At 42.9% G+C, this 27,694-nt stretch overlaps 1 protein-coding gene across 4 annotated transcripts in view; it reads left to right on the forward strand.

The window, feature by feature from the left end:
- The first annotated feature begins 548 nt into the window (after positions 1-548).
- Positions 549-27,694, forward strand: part of dtx1 (deltex 1, E3 ubiquitin ligase) — a 67,277-nt gene continuing 40,131 nt past the window's right edge. For all 4 annotated transcript variants that reach the window (XM_084054152.1, XM_084054154.1, XM_084054153.1 and 1 more), the window contains exons 1-2: positions 549-864; positions 1,607-2,195. In XM_084054152.1, coding sequence (XP_083910278.1) covers positions 1,943-2,195 — 253 coding nt within the window. In that variant the 5' untranslated portion in view covers positions 549-864; positions 1,607-1,942. The remainder of the gene's footprint in view (positions 865-1,606; positions 2,196-27,694) is intronic.

Genomic DNA, 27,694 nt, shown 5'->3' on the forward strand with positions numbered 1-27,694 from the left:
ATTCATTAATTTACAATGAAGTAATGTGGAGTGTGTGACAGTTCATTAGTGTGGTAGTCAACAACAAAAGGCCTATAGGACTAGCCAGGAATGGATCAATATAGGGCAGCAGATTAATTACATAATCGTTCACTTAAGAGTAGCCCACAGACTATCTGTAAGGGCCATTTTTCATCTATTTAAATAATTAAAAACGAAATGTAGGAAACAAACAAATAACTACTAGTGACCCTTAAAAATGGGTCCCAACCCAGGGGCCTCATACTGGGGTTTGACCAAGGCCTACTGATCCCTAAGCACGCCCCTGATCACAGACAGACCATGGAAAATGTCCTGAAAATGCATTGCCCTCCATCAACAGCATTGAGAGTTTTCCACCCTGCAAAAGGGGTTCCTTTATTAAAAAAGAAATAATGGTAGCTACCGTCTCCTTCTCCTGATCTCCTCACTCCAGCGACGCAACATCCTTTACGATGTCCCCCCCCCCCCCCTCGCAGCATCGCGATGCGCTCTGCGCGTCTGGTCTAGGCTAGCCAAGGGAGAGTGAGGTGGTCAACCGACAAACCAAACCATACAGGTGCGACTGGACCTTTGTGCGTAATTTTGGATCAGCTAGAGGGCGGCTATGCACGTTTAGTTCCAGATAATAATGACTGAAAAATCGTGATAGACGGGGAAGAAGCAGTGGCAGTAGCCTCTATACCACTCACACGTCCTGGAGATTGTAATTGGGGCACAACGCATCTTCTGGAACCGTGGCGGAGTCACAAACCGAAGCGAGCGTGTGGAAATGTAGAACAACGGCGTTGTCGATTTCCTGCAATAATAACGCTTTATTAATGATCCGGTCATCTGAACTGAGAGGTAGGTCTTAAATACAATATTTCAATGATTTTAAGGATTTGCGAGATGCATAATGCTAAATGCCTATATATCGAATATATTGCAAAAAAAAGAGGCACAAATCTCTTTCGAGATTCCCTTTTCCCCTCTTTTTTTGCAATATATTCGACTGAGACACAGACAGTCAAATTTACCTGACATGTGATCATCACAACCGTTAACCTACAGGTCCGTATGTCGACAAACATAAATAGAAGACTGAACACCAACAACGTGCGTGATGAATTTGCATACTATGGAGACAATATCTGTCGATATCAAGTCTATAACGACTGTTTACTATAATGATTAATCAGATGAACAGCAGCAAAAAATGTAGTTGCCTTTGTATTCATTTGCATTGTTCGAAGAATTCGGGTGATATTACTAGAATTGCAGTGTTCTGTTTTTGTATGTGGCTACGATTGTGTCCCCTCTATTAAAATGTCAAAACAATTAGTCTAATATTGCTGTTGAAACAGCACATAATCACCTTTATCGCTATTACTTTATATCACACTACTTCTACAGTAAACAGTTAATTTACCATGAGGCACTTGAGCTTATGAGCTTCATCTTTTGCCCCCCCCCTTCTGAAACAGATCCCATATTGACTAAATTCTATTCAAACAGTTCTCATGAAAATAAATCCCATTGCTCATTTACTTATGTGTCTTCCCTTTTGCTTTTATTCATTTTATTATTATTATTTATTTATTTTTAGAGAAATTGCTGTGTTTATTGCTATGGCTTGCTGAGGAGGTCTGAGACTGCATCATCTGCCACTTACAACCAGCCACAAGAGGAGAGGCTGCTTTTGGCTGATCAACAAACCAGAAGCTGGAAAGTACCTGTAGAGGCAGCTCTTCAAGAGCTGCTTCCTCAAAGCACCACCAGATGACTGAAGACTGTCATAGTGATTGTTGATGCAAGCTGTTAATGGTTGGCTTTGCTGAGAATGCTTTGGTGTGTCTGTTGACTGACTGGGTCACAGTGCTCTTGTAGCACCAGCAGCACAAAGCCAACCAACGCTTGGTATAGGCTGCTTAGTAAAGGGGAGATGGCTCGTCCAGGCTCTGGGGCTCATGTCAACGGGCTAGGATACCCACCACAGAACCTGGCCAGGGTGGTGGTCTGGGAGTGGTTGAATGAACACGGGCGATGGAGGCCCTACAGCGCCGCAGTTTGCCACCACATTGAGAACGTGCTGAAGGGAGACGCAAGGGGAACCGTGGTTCTGGGTCAAGTGGATGCCCAGCTCGCCCCTTACATCATAGACCTGCAGTCCATGCACCAGTTCCGACAGGACACAGGTAAGATGCAGCAGCAGACAAAACTGTTACCTAATTGTCCCTGGTCTTGAATAAGGATGAAAATGTTTCCAAGGACATTGATTAATGGATTCATTGACTGATTGAATACTTTATTAGTCAGAAATGTAAACAGCACGTAATACAGTAAGACATTAAGGCTAAAAGGATAACACAAAAAAAGTCCCGGGACTTGTTTCCATTGTGGTTCAACATAGAATAAAACATTTACACAATAATACAGTCATCAACAGCAAACACTATATGTACATGGAAGAAAAAGGAAAAACGACGGCAGTGAATTGACACCTCCTTTCGATGGGAATCTACATTTACCTCCCCTTGTGGTGTCCTGATATACTATGTTTTTTCAGGCCAGTTCTGAAAGAAACCCGTGATTCACATCTTTTAATGGATGGCGTGTCATCAGAGTAGTAGAATGAGTATTTTCCCATGTTTATTCTAAATTTGTGCTGACATGGCCACTCAAAGATGCAACAGTATGTAGAGCTTATTGTTCAAAAAACACTGGGCACCGCTCCAATTGTATATGTTGTCATGGGTCACAAGTGGTTCGCCTGCCTGTAGCATTCTATCTGTGTTTATGTATTATGGAGTGTTGGTTGCATTGCTTCGCACCGGAAATGTGAAAGAATGAAGAGATTGTGTTTGGCATATATTCACGTCATTGATGGATTGTGATAGCCTTTTACGTGGGAGACGTTTCCCTTGCATTGCCTGATATACTACATTATACACATTATTTCTCAGTACAGCTCACAACCGAGTAACCCGCTTCATGTTTCCTACACAAAACTTACGTAACCAAGGAATAAGGGAGAACAGGTCCAATCTGCCTCTGGGACTTGCGTAGATGAAGCTACAGGTTGAGCTGAGAGGCGTTGCTACAACAGCAGATAACACTCAGAGGACTCAGTCCACAAACGAAACCAAAGTGGCAGCAATTTAATCATTCTGTAGCAGCGTCTTTGTGCTGCTGCCGGAATGCAATGACCTTGCCAAAGGTCATGACAGCCGCTGTCAAAAGCTGTGCATTCATCACGCAAATGTGTGCTCTGGCATAGTCTTTTATTCCTCAGTGTTTGGTAGTTATTGAATATTATCATCAATCCAGTTGGATTGTTAGACCATGAGGACAGATACTGTAACTCAATGGTTCACATTTAAGTGTATCCCAATGACTCACTTTTATGTTCTGTCACATTATCCCACTTTTTTTTTAAACACCCATCCAATTGCATAGTATGTTAGTACAGTATGTCTTGGTTTATTAAGTTGCACCAACCACCTGGGATGCTCCCACTGTTTTACTCAATTTTGTCTCCTTCTACACATATCCTCTGCAACACAATCAGGCTTTACCTTACTGAAAACCATCAGTTTCTGTGTTTAAATATATAGTTTACATTGCGTGTGGATGTACCACCCTTCTTTTGCAGTGTTTGAATGAGGGATGGGTGGGTTGATCTGGACATCTGTAAAAACCTTCTTTATTCTATTTGAACCTATTGGTAGTCAGGGTGCAGGGCATGTCTAGTGTGAAAAACAATGTGTTGTTACCTTATCTAGAGTAACTTTATCTGTTTCTTTAGAGTTGGATAATTTCAATGGCATAAAGTGCCATGCTTCATTTTTAGAATGGCTTTATTCCAGACCAACAAAATGTGTATTACAGCCAAATAAAAAAACATGTGTAGGCTATGTATGTACTCAATGAATATCTGCGTTATAAATAAAGATTCTTACAATGATGTACCTACCTACACTATATACTGTAAGTAGATTACCCATTTGGTAACACTTTCTATGAAGCGCATCTCTATAATGCATTATAGACATACTTACAATGTGTTATTATCCGCTAACACTGTATAATTACAGTTGTAAGCACTCATACACATTCATAATTCTTTATAACAATAATCATAACACATTATAAAGCATTTTATAATGACTTATAAGGTCAAGTATCATAATACTTCATAATTGTTGGAAACCTTTTTTGCAAGCATCATAGTGTATTATAATTATCATAGTTTTACTGTAGAACATTATGATCATTTTATAAATGCATTATAATCACAGCTATAATGCATTACAGTGTGATTATAAGTCAGCATAAGTGGTTATTGGGTGCTTTTAGCAAAGTAATGGAATTCCTGGAGGTGTAGGCAGAAGCATTTTGTATTCTTGCATATAGATTTAATGCTTATTTCTTTCTTTTTTTCACATTGATATGGTTATATCAAAGTGATATCATAGGGATATCACATTATATTCTATTATAACAGTGATTATAATGCATTATAAAATTATTATAATGTATTACAACAATGAGAATTATAATACACTATGATCCTGGGCAAAAAAAGAGCTACCAGCAATTATGAAGTATTATGATACTTGAAAATTCTTGAAAATGAGTTACGATTACTGTAATAAAGCAGTATTTATGAGTGCTTATAAGTACAATTATACAGTGTTACGTAGTGTTAAGTAGATTATAATGCATTATAAGTATGTTTATAATACATTGTTGACATGGGCTTCATATAAAATGTTTTTCCTTTCTTCACTAACACTATTAAGACACCCAATTGCTCCAATGATTGGTGCAATTATGAACTCTATCAAGTAAAATTGTAATCACTCATTCACTGCATTTATATTTTACATATTTAGCTGGTTGACTTATCCCTATTGACTTGTAATAAGTGCAAGTGTACGCTTGTATCCTCAAAATGTAGGTAGGTAGTATAGAGTCAAGAAAACAACACCCACAATAATCATATACTGTACTGTATTATAACTATAGCAGAAGTGCTTGGTATAGAAATAATAGAAAGACATGAACACCATTCCCACAAGAACCCTGTCCCCTTACAAGACATGGAAACCTAATCCTTTATGCTTTTACATTGTTACTGTCGCTCCCACTCGCTGCTCACTGTGGAACTGTTTTATTCCATGTGAATATTATGCGAGGCAGTGTCACAGCACGGCTGTCACTGGAGGCCAAAGCGTGCACGCCTACCCTGCGGGAATTAACTCATTGCTGTTGCACTCTGTTCCCCCCTCCCCAACCCCACCTCGACGGAGTTGATCACAGAGCTGCATGCATGTCTGCAACCGACTGGCTATGAGATGAGCCAGTGAGCCGTTTGTCAGCCATTACCACGGCACTGGGGCCAGGCCTGACGTTTATCGCTCCTCATTGTGCTGTTCGCCGTGTTACCTTCCCCCTCAGCTGGGATAAAACTGTCACAACGGGGCCTGACGAACGGTGGCCCAGACACCCACTGTCTCTACTCCTCCTCCTCATCCTCATCCTCATCTCCAAACGCAAGCAGGCCACAGCCATTCCACAACACATTGATCCGAGCTCCCGGGAACACCCACTTACAGGCGATGGGCGATGGCAGTGGATTGTGGACATCTGTTTTGCAGAGGATGTTTGCTATTTGTAGGACAGCCGGTCAAAACCACAGCCACTTGCCCTTCTGCGGGCGTATGGATTTGCCCCTTTTGGGAAACCCTGTTTTGCCTGTGAGCCAGTAATCCTGTTCTCTAAAGCTGTGCGGTGTTGGCAAGAGCTGGAAAGGGAGTACGCTGTAAAATCCTCAGTGTTAATTTAACTCTGATAGTGAATCTGTATCTATGCTTGTGTGCATAGATACTGAATCTCTGCCTGCGTATATGTTTAAGGGATGGAGTAGAGCACTACACCAGTTGTGGTTGCCGTGGTTGTTTAGGTCCTCTCCCTGCAGGCGTTGTAGGAATGTTCTGTTCTCCTGTGGGTTTGGGAGGAGCTCCTATGGGTGGGATGCAGGCCTCAACGGAGCAGAGACCATTCTCACTAATGAGACAGCAGCTCTAGTGCAGCTCCACTGTGCCCTCTAATTAGTGCATCATGACGACAGAACACACCACAGCAGGGGCCCTCTCTGTGGAAACCAGTCCATCTAGAAACATCTGTATCCTGCACCACTCAAAATACAGGCCTATAAGCTCATCTTAGTGTGTGTGCATAACGTGTATAATGTGTGTGGTTGTGCGTGCGTGCGTGCACGCTCGCGTGTTTACAGTATGTATATCTAGCTACAGAGGATTGGCGCCTGGCCAGGGAGGATCGATCCATTCCCCTCCCCCAGGGGGGTGTTTGAACCTCTAAACACTGCTGTGGGCTGATCCCCTTTCACTCTGCCCACTGCCAGAGCAAAACACACAGGCTTATCAACCATCTCCATCAGACATCAACACTGATGGATTTCACACTGCAGCCATTGCTTCTGCTGTCCTGTTTCTTCACTGTTTACCTCCACTATGTCCTGATGATGGAGGGGTTCCATGTTTCAGAAAGGCTGGTAATTCCAGAGATGCACATAAACATCCCTAGATCATTGATTCTCAACCTTTTTCATTTCAAGGACCCCAGTTTGTGCATTAGGCCATTTAACTCTGACAGTGTACAAATGGAACCAAATGTGTCTCACCGGTCCATTTGTACACTCTCAGAGTTACAGACCTGTAAGGGTCCATTTGGTTCCTAACTACTCTATCATTTAGCAGGGGACCCCCTGGAACCCCCTCTAGGACCCGTCGGGGGTCTTTGGATCCCACATTGAGAACCAGTGTTCTAGTAGATAATGCTTGCCCATGATGCTGAGCATCAACACTGCATGAATCTGAATCTTTGGAGAATTATGGAAGTCAATAGACTGAAAAAAAAAAACTCCATACATACCAGTGTCATACTATGCAGCAATGGACCAAGGACCCCCAGGGGTCCTTGAAGGGGTTTGTCAGGGACCGAGTTGGTTGATGAGAGAGACACAGGGAGACAGGGAGAAAAAAATAATTCTGGGGTCTAACGACAAGCTAATCAGCGAATATCTGCTAAAACAAGCTGTGCGATGACGTCAGATGTAGGCGGATCCGTGGATCTCTTGTGATTGGTTTAGGGAAATCTGAATCCCCTCCCCCTTGTAATCGCCGACACTGCAGCCAATTTCAGACTGAAGCTCCTCGCAGCTTCAGGCTGATAATCAGGCTAAATGAGGTCAACATTAAGGGACTGAACAGAACTCAACTTCACAGCATGACTGACCTAACCAAAATGAGACATGAGGGGAACAATATAGTGGGTGATCAGACCACTACTAACACAAAGGGGAATACACTAGGACTCATATTAACTAATGAAATTACAATGCAACTGAAATATAAAAAAACGCATTTGTTCAAAAATCTAATAGTAAATTCAAACTAACAAACCCCTGCCCCTCCCCATAATCACATGGTGCAGTCCAATTAACCCATCAGCTCCTCATAGGCAGATCTGAAGAAGCTGGTCCTCCTTTCCTTGGCCAGCCATATCAACTCTAGTACTCATCAGAACTGATAACTCAAAGAAAACCAAATCAACTTGCAAATTAAATCGGGCGGCCCACAAACTAAAGAGAACTCATCTAATTGGCCTACTGGCTTGTCTCTCATCTGAAATTGCCAATCCTTGAGTAGCACCGGCCCATAGAGCAGACAGCCATCACACTGGCATACTGGCTTGTCTATCATCTGAAGTGGCCCAATCACAGGCTACAGTGGCCTGGAGGTCTGTGAGCAGAGAGAGAGAGAGGGAGAAACAGCGTCTGACTATGGCTGGCTCACACAACACTAGTTGTAGAGAGGAAAGTTAACCCCCATGTGAAGGAGCCAAGGAGGTGGTAAGCAAGCACAACAGAAGGACTGCATGTCTTCCTTATCCAAAATCTACAGTAGCATGGATAAGCATGCTAGATAAAAATGGGTTCTATCCCAAAAGGGTTCAGAATGGTTGCTTCTTAAGTTCTTAAGCCCATATGGGCTTAAAGGACATTTATAACAATATGTAGGCAGTCTAGGCATCGCAATATTATTGTTTCAGTCACAGTGTTTATTGTTTACTGCCTTTTCAAAATGTTTGCAGGGTCATACATAGTTATTAAAAACACTGATTGACTTTGCTGTTACAATAAAACAACTTGTTTGCATACACACACACATTACAGCCTTCACTATGTATAAGTTAAACATTTCCTGTTATGCCATCCTCCTATAGATCTAGCCTATAACAGATGCATTCTCAGATCATTATAGCCAACCCTTGTTTTCTATACTTTAGCTAACTAGCCAAAGTTCTAATATGCAGACTCATTTTTGCATGTAATCATATTCATACTTCATCCATTCATAATAGTCCTCTACTTCTTATGTCCAGGTTTGTAAAAGGTCCAATACATCTCCAGTGGAGATGATCTCCCCAGAGTAGGGTAGCTTGCTGCCAGTGCCTTGATGTGCTTTAGCCAGCATCCTCCTTATAAGAGCAACACACTCTGCTTGTTTGTGAGTACTATAGGCTAACCATCATATTTATGGGTGTAGGTATCATTTATTTTACTCAAGGCTCCAGAACATGGAGGGATGTTTTTCAGTAAAAGTGGTGGAATTAGGGCTTGTTTGTTTGTGTGTGCCTCAACGGAGTGGAGCGGTAGAGTATCTGCTATCTGCGTGCCGGTTGTGGTGCGACAAATCTTTCACCCAGTCCAGCCCTGCATCACAGGGTTTCTGGGGGTCCCCAGCAAAATGTGTTATATAGCTTCCAAATTAATTCAACTTTAACCCTTTAACCCTATCTAATTATATAAACGACAAGTTACTTCCGCGCGCCGCTGACGCTATAGCCACAGCTCTGTAATCGAGTAAACACAACGCCGCCATAGGACATGTCGCGAAAACAGTAGCCACGGCCGACTTTCACAATTTACGGGTGGCGTAGGGCACCTATCATTGCTCACTTCACTGTTTCCACGTCGCCACATAATTTATTACACTCACCACATTTCGGACAAAACGGAAGGTGAATCACTTTCGTACCGTTTACCGTGCACACCACCGACACCGAACGGCGACGGCTTGAGCCGAACAGAGCCGAAACAACACGAGCGGCCGCCATTGAACTCTGCCCATCTCCTCCACAACAACACACACGCAGCTCCTTCGCTTCAACCCCCCCCCCTTCTTACGTACCTCCTTTGTTCCACCCAGGCCGTTACTTTCACTTCACTCATGTCTCCATCACAATATGTCCGTCCTTCACGTGCCATGCACACCCCAAACACACAAACACACGGCGACGGCCACAGTACAGCACCATAGCACGCCGGCAAATCTGGTAAACAAACCAGCCTAGGTTCATGACACCAAAGGACTCGACAGTGATGTCATCATTATGCAACCCGGAAGCACAAATACCAAGGATACGCCAGTGATGTCAGTCGGGTTGCCACGTTCATGCCAGGTTTTCAAAAACAAAGCGACAGAAACAAGCAAACCGTGCATGAAAAAAAAAAAAACAGCCGAAGGGGTCCGCCATGTTCCAGGGGGGTCCCCGGGGGTCCCAACACTCACAGGGGGTCCGCGGACCACCAAGTTAAAAATAAATATTAACATTTTTCCCCAATGTTTTTTTTCTTTTTCCTTTTGGACAGTTTTACTCCGGCGATTTCGGTACCCCAATATACACGCGCCCACGCTGGGCCCCGTGCGCGGCTGGGGTTGAGGGGGGCGTAGCCCCCCGAAACTCTAGTATACTATATATCTGCTATAATCTTGAAACATTTTGACACATTTTGAATATTTGTGAAAGATTTTAACAACACAAATATTGTTCCTGGCACAAAACCTTTTCAGAGGGGCGTCCGCTGCCAAATACATATGAATTTGGGGGTCCGGCTGCTTGACCTGACTAAGTTTGAGAAGCGCTAGACTAGACTACAATTTCCGTCACTGCTTCATCTCTCTCTCCACTAAGGGATCCTTGGCCTGAAAAACATTGAAGACCTCTGTTCTATGGCCAGTCTAGTGGCTGTGGTGTTGTGAGAGAGCTAACGGTATGTGCGACTGCAGAGATAAACCCCTATCAGTAGCGTCTGGCTGCTGTGTTGCCATGGCCCAAGCAGGGCTTTGTTTCTGCTGTTTGTTTTCGCTGTAAGAGGCGTGAGAACTGCCTCTCCTCTCTGACCTGCTTTTCCACGACCCTAAAGGCCCTTTCTGACTAATTACAGCATGAAAACCTGAAGGGAAAAAGAAGACAGCTCCGTCGTATTGTGTCTGTTTCATGTTTAGTTGGTTGTGATTTGGCTGTTGCCTGTAACTTGCTGAGTGCGTGTAATGTTGTGAATGTGTGATGTGTGATGTGTGTGTGTGTGTGTGGGGGGGGGGGGAGACTTTGCAGTGCAGAGATTTCTTTTCTAGTTCACTGATTATCTACTGTGTGTCAGGGGGTGTTTTGGTGGTATGTGGGAGGAAGCTCTAGAAAGGGTTCCTGCTATGTACGTGCTACAGTTCAGGTGATGTACGCATTTGGCCCTCTACTGTGAAATCCCACTTGCGTCAGAAGAAAATAGAATGAGCCAAAACATGATTGTACTTTATAGAAATACCACGAAGGACCACGAATGTGCGGCCATGGATATGAAAGATCTGCAACATTACCGCCACAATGTTTCATCAAGACAAAACTGCTACTGACTGACACAAGGGGTTATGGGCTGTATATATTTTCCACATGGGTTAGGTCCAGTGAGATGAATGTGTTATCGAATCAAGAGTAGAAGGATGACATGCAGTACACAAAGTTTCATCCAAACAGCCTTAGCAAGATACAGGCAGCAACCACAACACAACCACGCAGTAAAATCCGGAATCTTCATTTAATTCTGAGAGTGTAAAAATGTATTCGTAAGAGTTTTTGTTAAGTGATTTTGCTATGCACCACTACTACTACTAGTACTGTGTGCACGCACACGCACGCACACACACACACACGCAGACATACACACACACACACACACACACACACACACACACACACACACACACACACACAGTCACACACATACACAAACTGTACCAACACAGTGTTTTTGTTCTTGTTCCCCTCCAACACTTCAGGAGAGAATTAAGCCTGATTTATACTTTGTTGTGCGTCGATGTCTATAATCTAAAAGCACAACTCGTTCCATTCGCTGGCACGCTGTGAGCTTCAGAGAAGCTTCCAAAGTCAAGTCACCCTGAGATGCAATGATTTCCAGAAGGCCGTTGTCATCATAGCTGGCTGAATCCCTCTTGTACCACCAACGGGAAAAAGGAAGTGGACAGTAGTGTGGAGAGAGGAGGGACAGGCAGAGGGAGGCGAAGACAGGCATGCAGCAGGACTTGTGGGAGAGAGAATGTTTTCCTGATGAAAGGTGACTGTCAAGGAGGAGGGGGAGACACACACAAAATTGTGTGCGTGCGGCAATTTAATAGCCTCTCTCTCTCACACACACACACACACACACACACACACACACACACACACACTTTGAGAGGGATTGAGTTTTCTCCCTTGCTGTTTCTTTACTGAACCTCCCCTCTCTCTCTTAAACCCACTCACTTTCTCTTTTGTATTTTGTGCTCCTTCCCACCTAATTCAGCAATAATTAACTAATGGAGTAGCCAGGCAAATGCCTGTATAGCTCTTTTCTGTGTTTTTCATATTATACATACACGTTTGTATAAAATATGTTAAAATATAAAATATATTTCAAAACATAAAATCAATGTTTTGTATCATCCATCCTCCATTAATTACATGGCCTTTGGTCGACATGCTCTGCAGAGCAGACAGAGCATCCCCCACCCCCTCCCCTCTTAACTTTTACTCCAGTAAAGTCACCCCTTTCAACTTCTGAAGTGGATATCTTACTCTTTCATCGAGAAAGCAGCTTTAAAGCCGCTCCCTGTACTTCTTATCTGAGTCGGTCTGGGAGGTCAATCAGATCAGAAACGTATCTGCTGCAGCTCGGCCCATCAGGATACAGCTGGAATAGTGGCTAGAGTGCCCCATCCCTGTCCACGTAAACATCTATCTATCTTCTAGTTGAACGCATTAGCTTAGCTTAGTTTGGTTTGGTTTAGCTTTGTTTAGTTCAGTTCAGACAGTAACTGGCCTGCTGGCCCATACGCACTACTGAAATATTCCGGGCCAGCTAACTGCGCATTCCACTGGTCCGCTTGGACCAGTTAAAAGATTGCCAGACAGCAATAACATCTGGACCGGACCACTGGCCTAGCTAGCGGTCCGGGCACTTGGGCTCCAATGTAGCCTGACAGTGCATCGCGGTTTCGAGTCCCGTTTCCAACGATCTTTACTGCATGTCTTGTCTCTCCCCATCTCTCTCTCCCCGTTTCATTTCCGTCTCTATTGTACTCGGCAGAAAGGCAAAAAAAAACAACCAAAAAACACCAAAAACATTAACATCTGATTTGGCATTATTTTCCTGGTCACAAAAGATCTTCTAAATTATTATTTCTTACCTCCAAATCGATTATTTAATTCAAATCAATTATTTTCTGTAATCGATTAAATTCATTAGTTGATTAGCTGTTGCACGCCTAGTCACGCTTAGTATGTTGTATAAATCAGACTGCATACAGTAGGTGTCATAGGTGTGCAGGGTATCATGTCAGGTTTAGTATGTTGGTGTAAATCAGCTGTGGGCTAATAACAAAATCCTATCACACATAGGAGCTGTTGAGCTGCATGTTTATTACCATGCTGGACAGCCCAGGACACCAGACAACATACTCCACAAAGCCCAAGACCATGTTGCTTCCTCACAATCTGTTACACAATGAGTTACACAGTTGTAGTACAGTATGTATGATGAGCCCCAGGGTCATACTTTAGGCCATCTTCACGGTGCCCAAACTTACAAAAATACATTATGAATCAATCAATTAAGCCCTATTTAAGAACAAAATGGAAATCTATAATCTACAGTACAAGCTTATAAATTAGCTAGTTTCACAATTTTCTGAAAGAGTTTTTAATAAAAAAAGTTTTTGAAAAAAACAACATCATTTTGATAAAAATAAAATAAAATATGTAGGAACGGGAAAAAAATGGGTACGTGAGTCGTGAGATATGTACTTGTTTTGACCAATAGAAACGGATCTGAGACCCAAAATGGGTCACAACTCACAACCATATGTTTGGCAAACACTGTGCTACATGGGAGCATTTTCCATCAGTGTGTGTATTTGCTAGAATAGTATGAGTGACATTCATGACAGCCATGTATAAGTATGATGGCCATGCCCTCCCATCAGTTTGATTTATTGGACAAAGTCAGTTTGTCCATAAAAATGTCATCGTTGCTTGATTCAATGAAACGATCGCAAAATTTGATTGACGATGAGAATCTATACTGTATATCCAGCTGTTCGACAGAAACTGCTGACGTTACATGACTTTAGAGTTTGCTGATTCCCTGCCAGGGCGTCATATGGGGTCCCAGGGGATGGCAATTACCACCCCCTAGCGTTCACATTTAACGACAAATGATTTAGATCATATTTTTTATATAATTATGAATAATAAAATAGTTTTGTAATTTTAAACTTCAAATTTCTTTTTAAATAAACAACACATGGAATTGTGATGCATTGTGAGCTTGCAGATCTGCTATTTCAGCTATTTCTTTAAATGTTTGAAAAAAACATTTATTTTATACTGATACATGGAAAGGATTTTGACGATTATTATGCAAAATAATTGCGTTTATCTCAAATGATTGCGATCAAGCGATTATGTAATAATTGTGACAGGCCTACTGTAGGTACTTGTCATGTTGACCAGGGGACAGCGTGTGTTCCTATCTGGCGTTGGGGTGTCTTTGATCCACACGGGTGCGTGGTCAACCATTAGCAGAAAGTGTTGTTTGTCCTGAGAGCTGGGCTGAACTATACATCACAGCTTTGGCTGCAAGTGGCTGCTGAGAGCCTAGCTTAAAGCTCCCTTGATCACCCTCCATGCAGATCACAGGCATGCACAGCTTTTGTTTTGGTCTCAGCATTTTCTCTTTCTCTGTTTAACAAAAACGCACTCCTTGCCTGCTTTACAAAGGGAAATAGGCTATAACAATACAAACCCGGCATGACAAAGCTCTAAATAAAAAGCTAGCAGCCATCAGCTGGGAGGGTGGGGGGGTTCAAAAGCATCTAAAAGTTATGATGATCATCATTGTTCCTGTTTAAACATACACACTGTAGTCTGTAAATAGTCTGAATCATTAGCAAGAGGGTATCTACTCAAAATACTCACCTTGCGTTAAAAGTGCTAAACTGACTGTACTGTCCATTCTATCGTACTTAATGGAGTGGGTGAAAAATATCAACACTCTACATGACACTCTACAATACATGATAGTTTCAAGAAGATATACTTGAATCTTTACAATTGTGTCTATAGACCCCTTAACAGACGACGTCACACTGATAAGAACCAGTATGCGTGCAACCAGTATGTGCTCAATGAAACCCATTCTATCAGGTCTCGCTAGGACGCGCCTCACTAGTCAACACACAAGAGGGGGTTGGGGTGTGCTGAAACCAGCGCACCCCGAAACAACAGGTTGGGAATTGATTGTGTGAAACAATCACCTGTGCGTCCAGTCTCAATGTTAGTAAACAAATAATTGGTCTATAGAGCACCGAAGTCTGACGTAATTTACGCATCCTACATGGGTCGTGTTTTTTTACCCCCATTCTGAATTCCCACAGACGTGTTTAATATCGCGTCATATAAGAACTGTGTTCCAAAAATAAACAAATGATCCCGGCGGTTTGACTCATATGGATATGAAGCATCAACTGACGGTGAGAAAACGCTAATGTTACTTCTGCCGAATTAGTTACATTTTCGCCAGAAACAGACTGTATAAAATATGAGTGACTGACTATCATAAACGATACAGAGCCACCTCCCTGACAATATCGCAGGGACAGCTTGTTTATTTTTGGACCACAATTCTTATATGGGACAATTCTAAGATGACCCAATGTTATTCTCCAGAGAGAAATGACTTCCGCGACCCAGGGGATGATTGAGTGACGTCAGGACTTCTGTTCTATCAGGGCAGGAATTTCATGAAGGTCATCTACATGGAGGTCATCTACCCCCTTCTTGTCAATCAAATTTTTAGACATCCAGTGTCTTTCACAGATAATAATGCTCCTATGTATCGAAAAATGCATCAATTTAATTATTTCTGTTTTTTTATTGTTACAGTAACAATGATTACAGTATGCTAAAATACCTTGATGTTTGCTACAAGCATTAAACAATTTTCAGACACAACCAAAGTACTGTTAATTGTCCCATACAACCCGGTTGCTGCTTCGATGCCTATTGTGTGGTAGCAATAATAGGTGTACATAACAATGCTCCTGAGTGATTGCAGCCAGAGCGATCGTTTTGTTCGACTCATGTATATCTAAAGATACTTCTAGAGACTCCAAGGCCAGCGCTCACAGGCTATCCCCCAGACTAATGAAAATGAGTGAAAGAATTACTGCGACAAGGCTAGAGTTGAGTACACATCCGCGCACGCAGGCACACACACACAGACACACACACACACACTCATGTGCACGCACGCACACATAGCTTGGCAGAAGACCTGGGGTTCACACTCCCTCTCTTACCCACCCCACAGGACAACAATCACTTATTTTGATTGTTTGCAGCCCGGGCTCTCAGCAGAATATCAATGTGATTCTCTCTCTCCCTCTCCCTCTTTCTCTCTCCCCCCCCCCCTCTCTTTCTCCCTTTGTCACCTGTGTAAATGCTTCTAAATTGTGGCTGTTGGTGTGACTCCAAGTCCTGTTGATTGGTCAGCAGTGGGAACATCCTGCAACAGCCTGTGGGGTGAATAATATTTGCCAGGTCCTCTTGGCAGAGACCCCTTGTTGCTCCTCGACGAAGCGGCACGCACGCACCTTCAGTTCCCAGACGTTTCATTAATAATGACTGCAAGCGTACTCTGTGGTTTTATTTGACTCGTGTCTCAAGGTGAATTTTCATCAGGTTCAAGAGGTGGCGCTTCGCCTCTGCTCTGCTCCGTCCCTCGCATGGATGCCTTTGATTCATGGAGACATTTGCAGTGGTGGACTCAAGTGCTCAACCCAGTACTTGAGTCAAAGTATACTGCCGGTCAAATAAGACTCCATTACAAAGGAAAGTTGCTCTGTCACTTTGTGACAGCTTGACTATGTTGACTATATTTGAAATAGGGCATACAGTAAGTGGTTCATTCATAATGTACTTTTCCCATTCCTAGATGTAAAAGAGTCAACGGTCTTTGAAGTTATAAGTATCCAAAAATACAAATGCTCAAGTAAAGTACAGATACCCCAAAATTACTCAAGTAAATGGACTTTGTTACTGTCCACCACTGTTCATGGAGACATTTGTCAATATGAAAGGGAATAAAAGTCACCTGCAATGGTACATTTCTCACTGAAGACAAGTGTACTGTGAAGCAGATGTTTAATTAGCTCACAAGGAAGCCTTCACAGATGTATCAAAGCAATAAATCTGGCACACTCACAATCATTCCCACGACTGAGATTATTTTCATGAGATTGTTTTTCTATTTTGATAATGAAATACACTTGAGTGATGCAATAGTAATACAGAGGTAATGCAAAATACATTTTCAAAGTTGACCCTGATGTGTTATAGAATAATTAAGCCTACGCAGAATCATAAATAATTGAATTTTCTTCTTGTTCTGAATAAATTATGTAAATTCCTTGCAGCTATTACAGTATCTTATCCAGAGTCTCCAGAGCATGACGTGTTCTGCCTGTACTGTATCTGTATATTTGTGTACAAAACACATGTTGTTAGAGAGCTAAGAGGTATGAGTTCCCTGTAACCCAACCGATCATATTTCGTCATCTGTGTTCTCCATGCCTCTACACTGAGAGGAAGGAGAGAAAGATTGACTTTTGGAAAGTGCTGAGCTTGTCGGGCCATTTTGGAATTGTAAAATAAAATCTCTAGGATTTGACGCCCCATCTCCACCTAACCTGTTTTGATTTTGACAGCAAATTTTGGTTTCGTTTTTTTGAATAAAATTCCATTTCGTTTTAGTCATCTGATGTTTTCGTTTTTGTCTAGTTTTAATCGACTAAATATCATACAATCATAGTCGACTAAATCTACAGTTGATTTAGTCGACTAAAATGTATTTTGGCGGTGCCTTGATGGAGTCGTAATGGCTGATTTTACACTTGGTTGCATGCTGAAAATAGGCGATCTACAAGCTAGCAACGTGACGCATTGTGAGTTTGTAGATTTGCTATTTTCAGAGCGCAACACCCGAGCACAAACAAACATAACATGACTTGTCTTAGTTCTTAGTTCCACTAGTCCCTCCCTAACATTTTCATCTAGTTCTTATTTGTTGAGGACATTTTCAATATATTTAGTCTTAGTTTTAATTATCGTAGCTTAGCTTTTATTTAGTTTTTGTTTAGTTTTCGTCAGTGAAAAACGCCAAAAAATTTCCGTCATAGTTTTAGTGGACAAAATCAACACTGCACCTAACAATGTTTACCCCCCGTATAGCCTTTGATAAATCCCTCAGTCTCCACCATCCATGTGTTCAGGCTAAAGCTGATGAAGACGTTTGAGCACACTCCAACAGCAAACCCCGATTTCACACCAGGCCTCTGACATTTAGCCTCAGCAAGCACAAGGTGGTTCTCAGGAGACCCGGTAAAAGATTACCCCGTTTCTCTAAACAGTGTGCAAGGTAGGAGGAGCAGGTTTAGCCAATTTATCATGTGTACTCTGTCTGGCAGAGACTGTATTTTGGTCTAATAAAAATGGCCTAAAAAGGAAAATAAACAGAATCACATCACTTCTGGGATGAAATGTGATTAAGTTTGTGATTCAGCTGGGAGGGGACCTTGGTAAACTACAGTACTATAGAAAATATTTCAACTCTCCTGAAGATGTACGTCCTATATAATATAATATAAATACCGTACTGATGATATTGATGGTTACTGTAGTACTTACAAAAAACAAACTAGGACTTTCTTTCATTTTTGTTTGGTACATGAAAAATATCAACAACAAAAAAAAAACTTTCCTTTTTTGGATGTAATTTTAGTATTTTTCCTTCGAGCTGGATTTAGGGCCTACCGCAGTAGCAAGATGTCGAACCCCTCTTGAAAGGGTGGTCCGAGGTATGGTGGAACAGCCATCGGGAGGTTTACGGTGCAGCCGGTCTTTTCACGTAGTTAAACGTCCATCAGGAGGAAGGCCACACGACCAGTCCGTTCAGAGGGTGTGTCGAGGAGGCTGGTCAGCCGCATGACAGGATTATCTGGGAGCTACAGCAACAGATGAGAGAGCTCTCGGAACAGTTTTGCCTTATCGATTCCTGTCGTCCAGTATTAGGACGGCCTGGTCCTAAAGTACTGGGACCCCGATCTCCGCCAGAGCAGGAGGGCTTTTATACATATCAATGCTGACCAATTCAATAGATTGATTCCTTAACATTCACCTGGGGGGTGAAATGAAACCACAGGTATTTTGTGCGTACAAGGTGTAAAATAACTTCAATAAAGCACAGCTTCCTGGATACAAGTTTAGTGTTATCAGTCTTTGTGACTGATCTGTGCCATGAGTCCCTCTAGTTCTGGACGTGTCTTGAAACGGTCATGGTAGTCAGCCTCCGTATGCTCCTTTACAGATAGCTGAACGCCCTCGGGTTGATTCTTCAAAAGGACATCCATAAAGGTTGGGCACAATGTGGCGCTGAGATGACTGAGCTGTACGACTCTCTTGTGAGTCTTGAGGACAGAGTCGACATACATCTTGGTGCCTTGCTCTTGCATGACGAGGACCTCTGTGCTTTTGGTGGGCAACGCGTAGCTCTCCTTCATGTTGATGCCCAGCCTGTTGCAGAGGTTGTGGATGTACTGAGAGAAGTGCTCCACCACGGTCATGTCGTACCCTAACACCATGACGTTCAGTGTGGTGTACTCTGTATCCGTGGCTGTGCTGATCGGTTTCATTAGCTGCCTCGCTTTCTTTTTCTTGGGTGCTTCATTTGGCAGCAGATACTTCCATCTGCCGATCTTATGCGTTGGCTGAGATCTGTACTGTCTTATATTTGCTAGGGATAAGTCCCCATGAAGTGGATGCTGGAGAGATGCTGATGCCCCGTGTAAACAGGCTGAAGCTTGGTTCAACACAAATGAATATTGTGCAATTGAACTCTGTAACTTCCGAATGCCAAGATTCATTGCTTCAGATGTATTGTCTCTGTAAATGTGTATTAACAATAAATATGACAACTCTATTAATGGTGTATCCACCGTCTTCTACGCCAACGCATGCATCATGGAAACGGGTCTGTCGTTATTTTTGGACCGCCTTGCAAAAATCGTGCAACTTCTAATGAAAAATACAAATCTGGTTGTCTAAGACTAGGACCCCCACCGCAATGGTGTCCGATAAGAACTTACTAAACATGGTTCGAAAGCAGGTTCAAAGGTGGTTCAAGGCAACTAGTAGCTCAAGCCAAAGGAATATGGGTTTGGATCCTGAGTATTGTCGAGTGGTGATAATCAGCCCAGAGGTCGAGGGACTTAAAGTTCGAGTCTTGAAGATGCAGTCCTGGAGGTCTCTAATCATGTCCTGTCCGCTGTCCTGTCCTGTGTCCTCCTCTGTGTCCATGTGTCCTGTTGTCCTGTGTCCTGTGCTGAGGGGACATGAGTACCATTGGAGAATGCTTGTGTCGTCCCAGTGATGTCACAATGAGTCAGCCATAACCATATATGGAGTCTCGAAGTCAGATATGCCCATCTATGGAATCACTGATGTCAGACTTAGATATGTCAGCCAGCTCCATATAAGGAGTTCGCTAAAATAGTAGATCCACAAGCATGTGCAGTAGATCGGCTATTTCTGGTGCACACCGTCATTGTATGACAAGAGTATAAATCAGGCTTAACCATCTGAACTCTATAGCTCAGTATAACTCTATTCTGGGCACGTCATAATAGGCGAACATTCTGCAAAGAAAACAGATCTACAACTGTAAGCTGCAACTTTTCGGCAAAGGGATTTGGTGTTGAAGGAAAAACGAAAGGGACCAACTAATAGACCCCCTGGGGACTCTGGTTCAACTAAGTATATAAGGTTTACTGTAAGTGGTTAACGCTCTGATTTCATGCAGCCAGAGGTTTCCTGTGATAAGACCTTAGCGTGTCCGACAGCTGTGCAGCAGCTCATGAAGGCTTGTCTCAGCATACCAAATGCTTGACAATCATTTACTGTGTATTGTTGCTGGAAAGTCAGGTTCAATTGGTCTCTGAGGCAGAATATTCAGCTGAACTATGAAGCTTTTCATGTTTCGTTCACTTACCATCTACCGCTATGTTTGCATACTGTGTATGTATTACAGATTATTCTGCTTATTAATTGTGTAGTAAGTTACTAAGGTAACCTACAGTATGAGGGGTCTTCTAAATTATATTTCTAGCTCCATTTCATCCCATCACAGGTTTACGTGATGAGCAATGCATCTTGGCATCCACAGTATAATATGAAAGTATGTCACAGAGAGACGGTACAGTAGTGTGTGTGTGTGTGTGTGTGTGTGTGTGTGTGTGTGTGTGTGTGTGTGTGTGTGTGTGTGTGTGTGTGTGTGTGTGTGTGTGTGTGTGTGTGCTCGCGCGTGCGTGTGTGTGTGTGTGTGTGTGTGTGTGTGTGTGTGTGTGTGTGTGTGTGTGTGTGTGTGTGTGTGTGTGTGTGTGTGTGTGTGTGTGTGTGTGTGTGTGTGTGTGAACCTTATATCCTCATCTAGAAGATTGGGTTGTTCCTTGTGCTATCGTTATGTGATGAGAGCAGAGCTTTTTAATCAATTTATATTCAGTGACCTCTATGGTGCTCATGATTGCAGTGCATTGGATTGACACTTAATCCAGTCATGTAGCTGTTTACGTTTGATGTAGAGTCATCCGATGGAGAATCATGTACCGTATACCATTCCTCAAAGTCTCCATTGACTTGATACAGTGCACCTCTCAATTGGCTTTCTGCTGAGCAAGCTTGAATGCTTTTGCTTCTGCTCTGGGATCTCTCACTGGCTGACGTCTGACAAGAAATATTGTCCTGTCACAGATAAATTGGAGGGGCTGTGGTCATGTGTAGTTGTCACTCTCATGTAAACTGAAAGAGAACGCTCGCACACTGTGGGCTTCAGTTGAAGGAATTGCTTTAATTTATTGCACCTGAGTGCCGTTTCGGCTCTCGCCCTTCCTCAGACGGTGGATGTGCATGTCTCTCCTCCCTTTATAGTTGTCACTCTCACCCTTATTAAATAGATGACAGAGAGATGAGGTCTGCAAGGATGCAAGGTCAGCTGTCAGACAGACCTCTGACAGAGCCTTGTGTTGCTCCAGATGGCCATGAGACAAAGATAACAGCAGGCCACCCCAGTGCCCAGTGCTGCATCAAGACAAAAGTTAATCCTTCTCTACCTGCAGAATCTACCATAAATGTTTCACAACGTTTCTGTCTACACTAGGTGTATGTTGCTATAGTAAAACATGAACATTTACCCTGGCAATAGGTAAAACCTAACAGTTCAGTAAATACGCTGTATCACCATATGGGACCTATTTAAAATATTTTTTGTACGTAGTTGGCAGAACTACCTGAAAATTGGACCAGTGCCCAAATACAGTAAGACAGCTCCTCTGCATTTGAGTACAAGAAACTTGTTGGCAACTGTCAGGGATGGGTATAAAGATGTGACATGGCCTCCTTAGCACACAGCCGCAACCAGGCAAAATTCCAAACTAATTAGCAAACTGAAAGCCTGAATCATACCTCACAGCAAAATGTTTTAAAATAAATAACTATTCTGCCAGTCTGTCTAGGGAAACCCTTGTTGAGTGTGTGCACAAGCCAGACTGCGACATCTGCAGAAAAAGTTATTGCAGCACCGTTGCATATTCCATGTGTGAAACTGACTGGTGTCTGCTAAAGCGTAACGTAACTTGCTTACCGCAACTCTGTTCTGTGTTATGTGGAGACGAAGGTTGCGGCTGTATGTGTGTGTGTGTGTGTGTGTGTGTGTGTGTGTGTGTGTGTGTGTGTGTGTGTGTGTGTGTGTGTGTGTGTGTGTGTGTGTGTGTGTGTGTGTGTGTGTGTGTCTGTGTACACGCCACGGTGCTGAGACGCTGTACATGTCGTGGGTTGAAGTGAAAGTGATGCTGGGTAATAGGTTAGCCTCACTGTAATTGGAACAAACACACATGCACACACCACGTACACATACAGACAGTACATGCCTTCTCAGTTCACACCTATACTTACTGGTACTGAAAGAAACACTCATATATGTACTGTATGCACACCAACACGCACACTACGCACATGGTCTTACTGACAGTGCTGTACACAACGCATGCACGTATTGTGCAGTACACACACATTACTGTAAGTGTTAGTGCACTGACTGCCCTTGGTGTGAGTGCACACCACACAGACACGCACTAAACACAAATACTAGACACACTTTGGCACATGCACACAAACACTTTCACTTTCAAACCTTTCTATTAGCACACGTAACAGTGACTCAGTGAGTCTCCTTGGTCGGGACAGTCACGACATGCAAGAAGGTTGTTGCAGGTCCTGTTGCATCACTGCAGCACGGCAGCTGGCAGGTGGAGACGACTCACTTCATTTTCTTCCTCTTTTTTTTACTGCTCTGTCTTTCTTTCTCTCTTTTATTTTTTTTCTCGTGTTACCGCCGTAGTAACTGCAAGCTCTGCACAAGTTCATGGTAACTGGCCAGATCCCCAGGGCAGGGTGTGGGAGAGTACCGGTGAAGAAGACGGGGTTGTGTGTGTGTGTCTGTGTGTGTCTGTGTCTGTGTGCGTGTGCGTGTGCGTGTGCGCGTGTGCGCGTGTGCGTTTGTGTCTCGCTGGCGGCAGAAGTGAGCTGGGGGGGAGTTGATGTACTGCAGTGTTCACATTGGAAGCTTGGGCGAGAGTGAGACATCCTCCTTTTATCCTCCGTTGGCAGACACTCCTCACACGCCTCCTGCAATAGCTAACCCTCTCCCCACGAACCTCCCCTCTCCCTCCCTCCCTCAATCTCAGCTCCTACCTTACCATCTTCCATCTCTCCTTACATCAGCATCTTTCCCTCACCCATTTCCCTTCTTGCTTCCATCACACTCTCATTCCCTCCCCTCCTTCCCTTGTTTGCTGCTTACCTACCTCCTTTCCTTTCTCCCTATATACCCTTTCATCTACCATACTTCCATTGCTCTTCTGTCTCCTTCCTTACACCCCTATTTCACTCCTGTCGTCCTGCCCCTCCCCCCATGTATCTTGCCCTTCTATCCTTCATCCCCACAATACATTCATCCTTGCTTCACTCTCTCCCTCCCTTTCTCCCCAACAACCACCTGTGCCGCCTCAGCTCCCGCTCATCCATCACTTCAGCTACAAGGAGATGAGGTCGCTTGAGGGAATCTTAAGACCCTACTCAGCACTGTCGCATTTAAGCTGCATTCTGGGAAAACTAAAATGTCATCTCAGCGCTGAAATTAGCTCTAATATGTGATTTGGTGGTGGAAGAGCTAGGGAGCAAGGGACATTGTGAAATATAATGCTGTTAAACCGGCTTAAAACCACTCTGCCAGCCTCATTGTGATGCTCTCTGATCTCCAGTTAGTCGTTAACAAGCAGATTAGGCTCTCACATATCTGAAGAGATCTCTCAAGAACTTTGATGTGCAGGTAAAGCGTTGCTTTTTGAACAAACAGGATTGGTTTAAGGCCTCAGTTGCGACATGCATAGAAAAGAAATATTCATTCATTACTTAGCGTATTTGATGGATGTTTTTTCCCAAAACCCAGATGTTTCATCTCATGATTGTGACTCATCTTTGTTTCCCCTCCTCTAAAATGTCTCTTCCTCCTCGCTAATACCCCGGTCGGGTTTATTGTTTGTGAAGACCCTTTTTGAGAGATGAAAGTGAAAATTTCTTTCAAGCTATGCTCTGGGCTTTATGGAGAAACATCAAACGCACTTCAATTACTCTATTGCTCCATACAGTAGTATGTATTAGAATATTCATCGAGTGCTCACTATTCATAGGCGAGAGATTATGAAAGCTATATGATGATAATTCATGCACTGAATAATCTTTTATGTCTGCACTGAGGTTCTGTAGCTTACAGCTCATGCCTTTTGTAGGAGCAGAACTTGATGAGCCGCGTCAAATGAAAAACTGCTTCCACTGACGCCCCTGTCTCAATCCGAAACTAGGGTGCCAGATGATGTTTTTGTGTACGGTAGGCTAATTATGGAGGACATTGTCCAAGTGTACTGTACTGTATACATCAGGATCAAATTATAGCCAGCATGCTGTGATAATTTCAGACTCTGACGTAATGACATCTTGAAGTTTAATTATGCATTCACTGTAGCTCTTAAATTTTGTATAAACCATCCCCTGGGGGAATTGCGATGCAGAATACTAAAACTTGCACAATATATCTGTACTGATATTCCACATCAAAAAGTTGTCCCTGTGACTATTCTGCTATTATGCTGACCACATCCAGGCAAAGACCCAATCATGACATCATGGGTCAGTATCTGGCTGATGACCTGTCTTTCCTGATCCTCTTCACTCTACCATTACAGTGACTAAAAATTGTGGATTGTCCATTTAGTTTTCTTGATGTTCGTCCAGTATTATTGACTCTGACACGGGTCTGATTGTTTGCCATTCGAGACCACAAGATTATATCTTTAAATACCTGTCTGACAGTATTGAGCAGCCTGACGCTCAACCTGTCACTGGCCTCTATTCTTCTGTAGTTAAAAAAAGGAAATGCACAGTGCTGTGTTTTAATAGGCTTTACACGTCCCAGGGGAAATCGGAGAGGGGCTTGTCAATTATCGCAATACGCAATAGAGCTTGAACCAGGTGCTTCTCGTCTTAGCCTGCCTGCATGCTTGCCTGCCTCCCATGGTTCCAGCATAGGGAAAGAACATTAGGTGATGTGGACAACTAATTCAATGACACAGATTTCCACTCACTTTTTATCTTCCTCTCCCTCTCTCTCACACTCTATCTATTCACCCCACCCCCCTTGTTTTAATATTTCTCTCCCTCCCTCCCTTTTTCACTCTCTCTCTGGGTCTCTCTCTCTCTCCTTCCTGGAGTTTAGCGTAGCCGTGTGAGACCAGGATGTGGGCCAGTGAGTGACAGAGTGGAAAATGTGAAGAATGGTTCAGTTAGACAGTGTTGGTAGACGTCCAGGGGAGACATCCATCCATGGAGGGTGGAGCGCATTGGGGTAGGAGTGTGGGTGGGGGTGGGGGGTGCAGGGGGTGGGGAGAAGCTGCCGTCAGCAGCTGCAGATGATGAGATGAGAGAGTGAAACAGGGGATGAGCAGTGGACCCTGTCGGCTCCCTTAAGCCTAATTTATACTTTGTTGCATGGTCCACTGTGTCGCTGGCCAAAAGTAACAGGTTTTAAAACTGTTGAAACTATCATCGTCGTCCTGTGACAAAGTATAAATTAGTCTTCAGAAAGAGAGGAGAGAAATAGTTGGAATATTCACATTGGATTGGATTGGATGAACAAAACTATATGTTACAAGAAAAAATAGACTGTCCTGTCGCAAAAACAAACTAGAAACGTTTGACCAATCAATACATCTTCATCACATGACTCCAGTGATGAAAAATGTAGGGATTTGCGTGAGTTTCGTACAACATTTGTAGGAGTAGTAGCAAAAAGTGTGTTTTGAAGAAAACATGAAATGACGGAAAATGTAGTCTGGCACAAATGGGCGGGGCCTATATGGGGAATTGCGTCATGATCCAAGGATTCCAGGTAAAACATATTTTGATAGTATATACGGTTATACGGTATATATACCGGTTGAAGAGGTATAGGCAAAAACATATAAGCGACCTACGAATGCATGGGAAAAAATACTTTTGATAAAGACCGCAGCTATAGAACGTTTCAATCAGGGGTTGAAAATGTCTCCTTTGACTGTCTGCGTAGCGTGCCAGCTGTGTATTGAGAGCACTGCCTCCCCCACCAGGTACTCCTCAGTGACTGATCATGTCTACTAGCATACACCACATTAACACGCATCCCTGTCTTTATTTCGGAAAAATAGGCGAACATTTGATGAAGGCTATTTTCACCAAAGAGATTTGGTGTAAATGGGGGGAGACCAATTATATAGACCCGTGGGGGACCCCGGTCAACAAAGTATATACTGTAGGTGTAGGGATTAACTGGTTAAGCATCAAAATGCAGCCTATTTCGTTACTTTCTAGCATCTATGGTTTTCTCATGGCACATAATTCTAAACTTGTGCCCTCAGATAACTGAAAAGGGTACCTCTATATTTAGCTATAGGTAACTACTACAGTATTATCAATAGCCTTGCTTTAGTCCTGCACTAAAATACTACTAACATTAGTGAAGTACATACATTGGCATTGTCATGCCTCTTGAGGCTCTGATGTTCTTATTATCATTTATTGTTCATACTGTACAGTCCAATGTACAGAATGAACTTTGAATTAACAGTACAACTGGCCACATCATCAATCACGCACGCACGCACGCACGCACGCACACGCACACGCAATAAATACATTTGCCAACAGGTTCCTCTGTGCTCTGTGTTTAATTATAGATAATATTTGTTTCTTTTTTTCTTCTCCTTTTTGTATAGCCAAACTAATGGGCTGTGCTTGCGGTATAATTTTGGTCTAGAAGTGCAGAAAAGCTTACATTTCAGAAAAGTTTATCAATTCAGCAACCCTTTTTAGTATTTTAGGTTGGGTTGTCTTTTTTTAAAGGGCTATGCAAAGTTAATTAATATTATATTGTTATTAACACGATGAGAGAAGAGGAATAATGTGAACAGACACATATGGATAACAAACCCCCTGTGGGGAGCTTCCATGACAACAACAAAACCCGCTTCCTCTGCGTTTCTGTGACAACAACAAAGCTTGAATCTCATCCATTTTTCAGCAGCTGTTCTGGGTACAGACAGCTCGTACTTGTGGTAGAGTGTGTACGTCACAGATGGGGCCAGAATGTTCCATTTAGAGTGTTTGTGTAGGCTGCTGTCCTTACTTTGGGTGAACGCAGAGGTGTCAGAGTAGCTATAAAATGCATCAATAGCCTAAATGGACAGATTTTTGATTGATTGATTGATTTGTATCGGGATTTGCCGTTTCACTCCAGACAAGTAGTAGCCAAGAATTACACACTGTGTAACTTTAAAAAATATATAATTTTCACTGGTATATTTGTCATAGTAACCATTCCACATGAATATGTCTGTTGACCACTTCTCAAAACACAGTTTTAACTTGTGAGTGTCTTCCCCTGACACTCAGAGGAAGTGCTTTGGAAAAGAAAACATTTATGTTCATAACCTGTTATGAATCTGTTAGATTTCCTCTTGAATTACAGAGATTAAACCAGCCACTCTGGCATGTAAAAATATTAGGAGCCAAC

This window comes from Gymnoscopelus microlampas, assembly GCF_963454915.1.
Source record: "Gymnoscopelus microlampas genome assembly, chromosome: 4".
NCBI classification, from domain to species: Eukaryota; Metazoa; Chordata; class Actinopteri; order Myctophiformes; family Myctophidae; genus Gymnoscopelus; species Gymnoscopelus microlampas.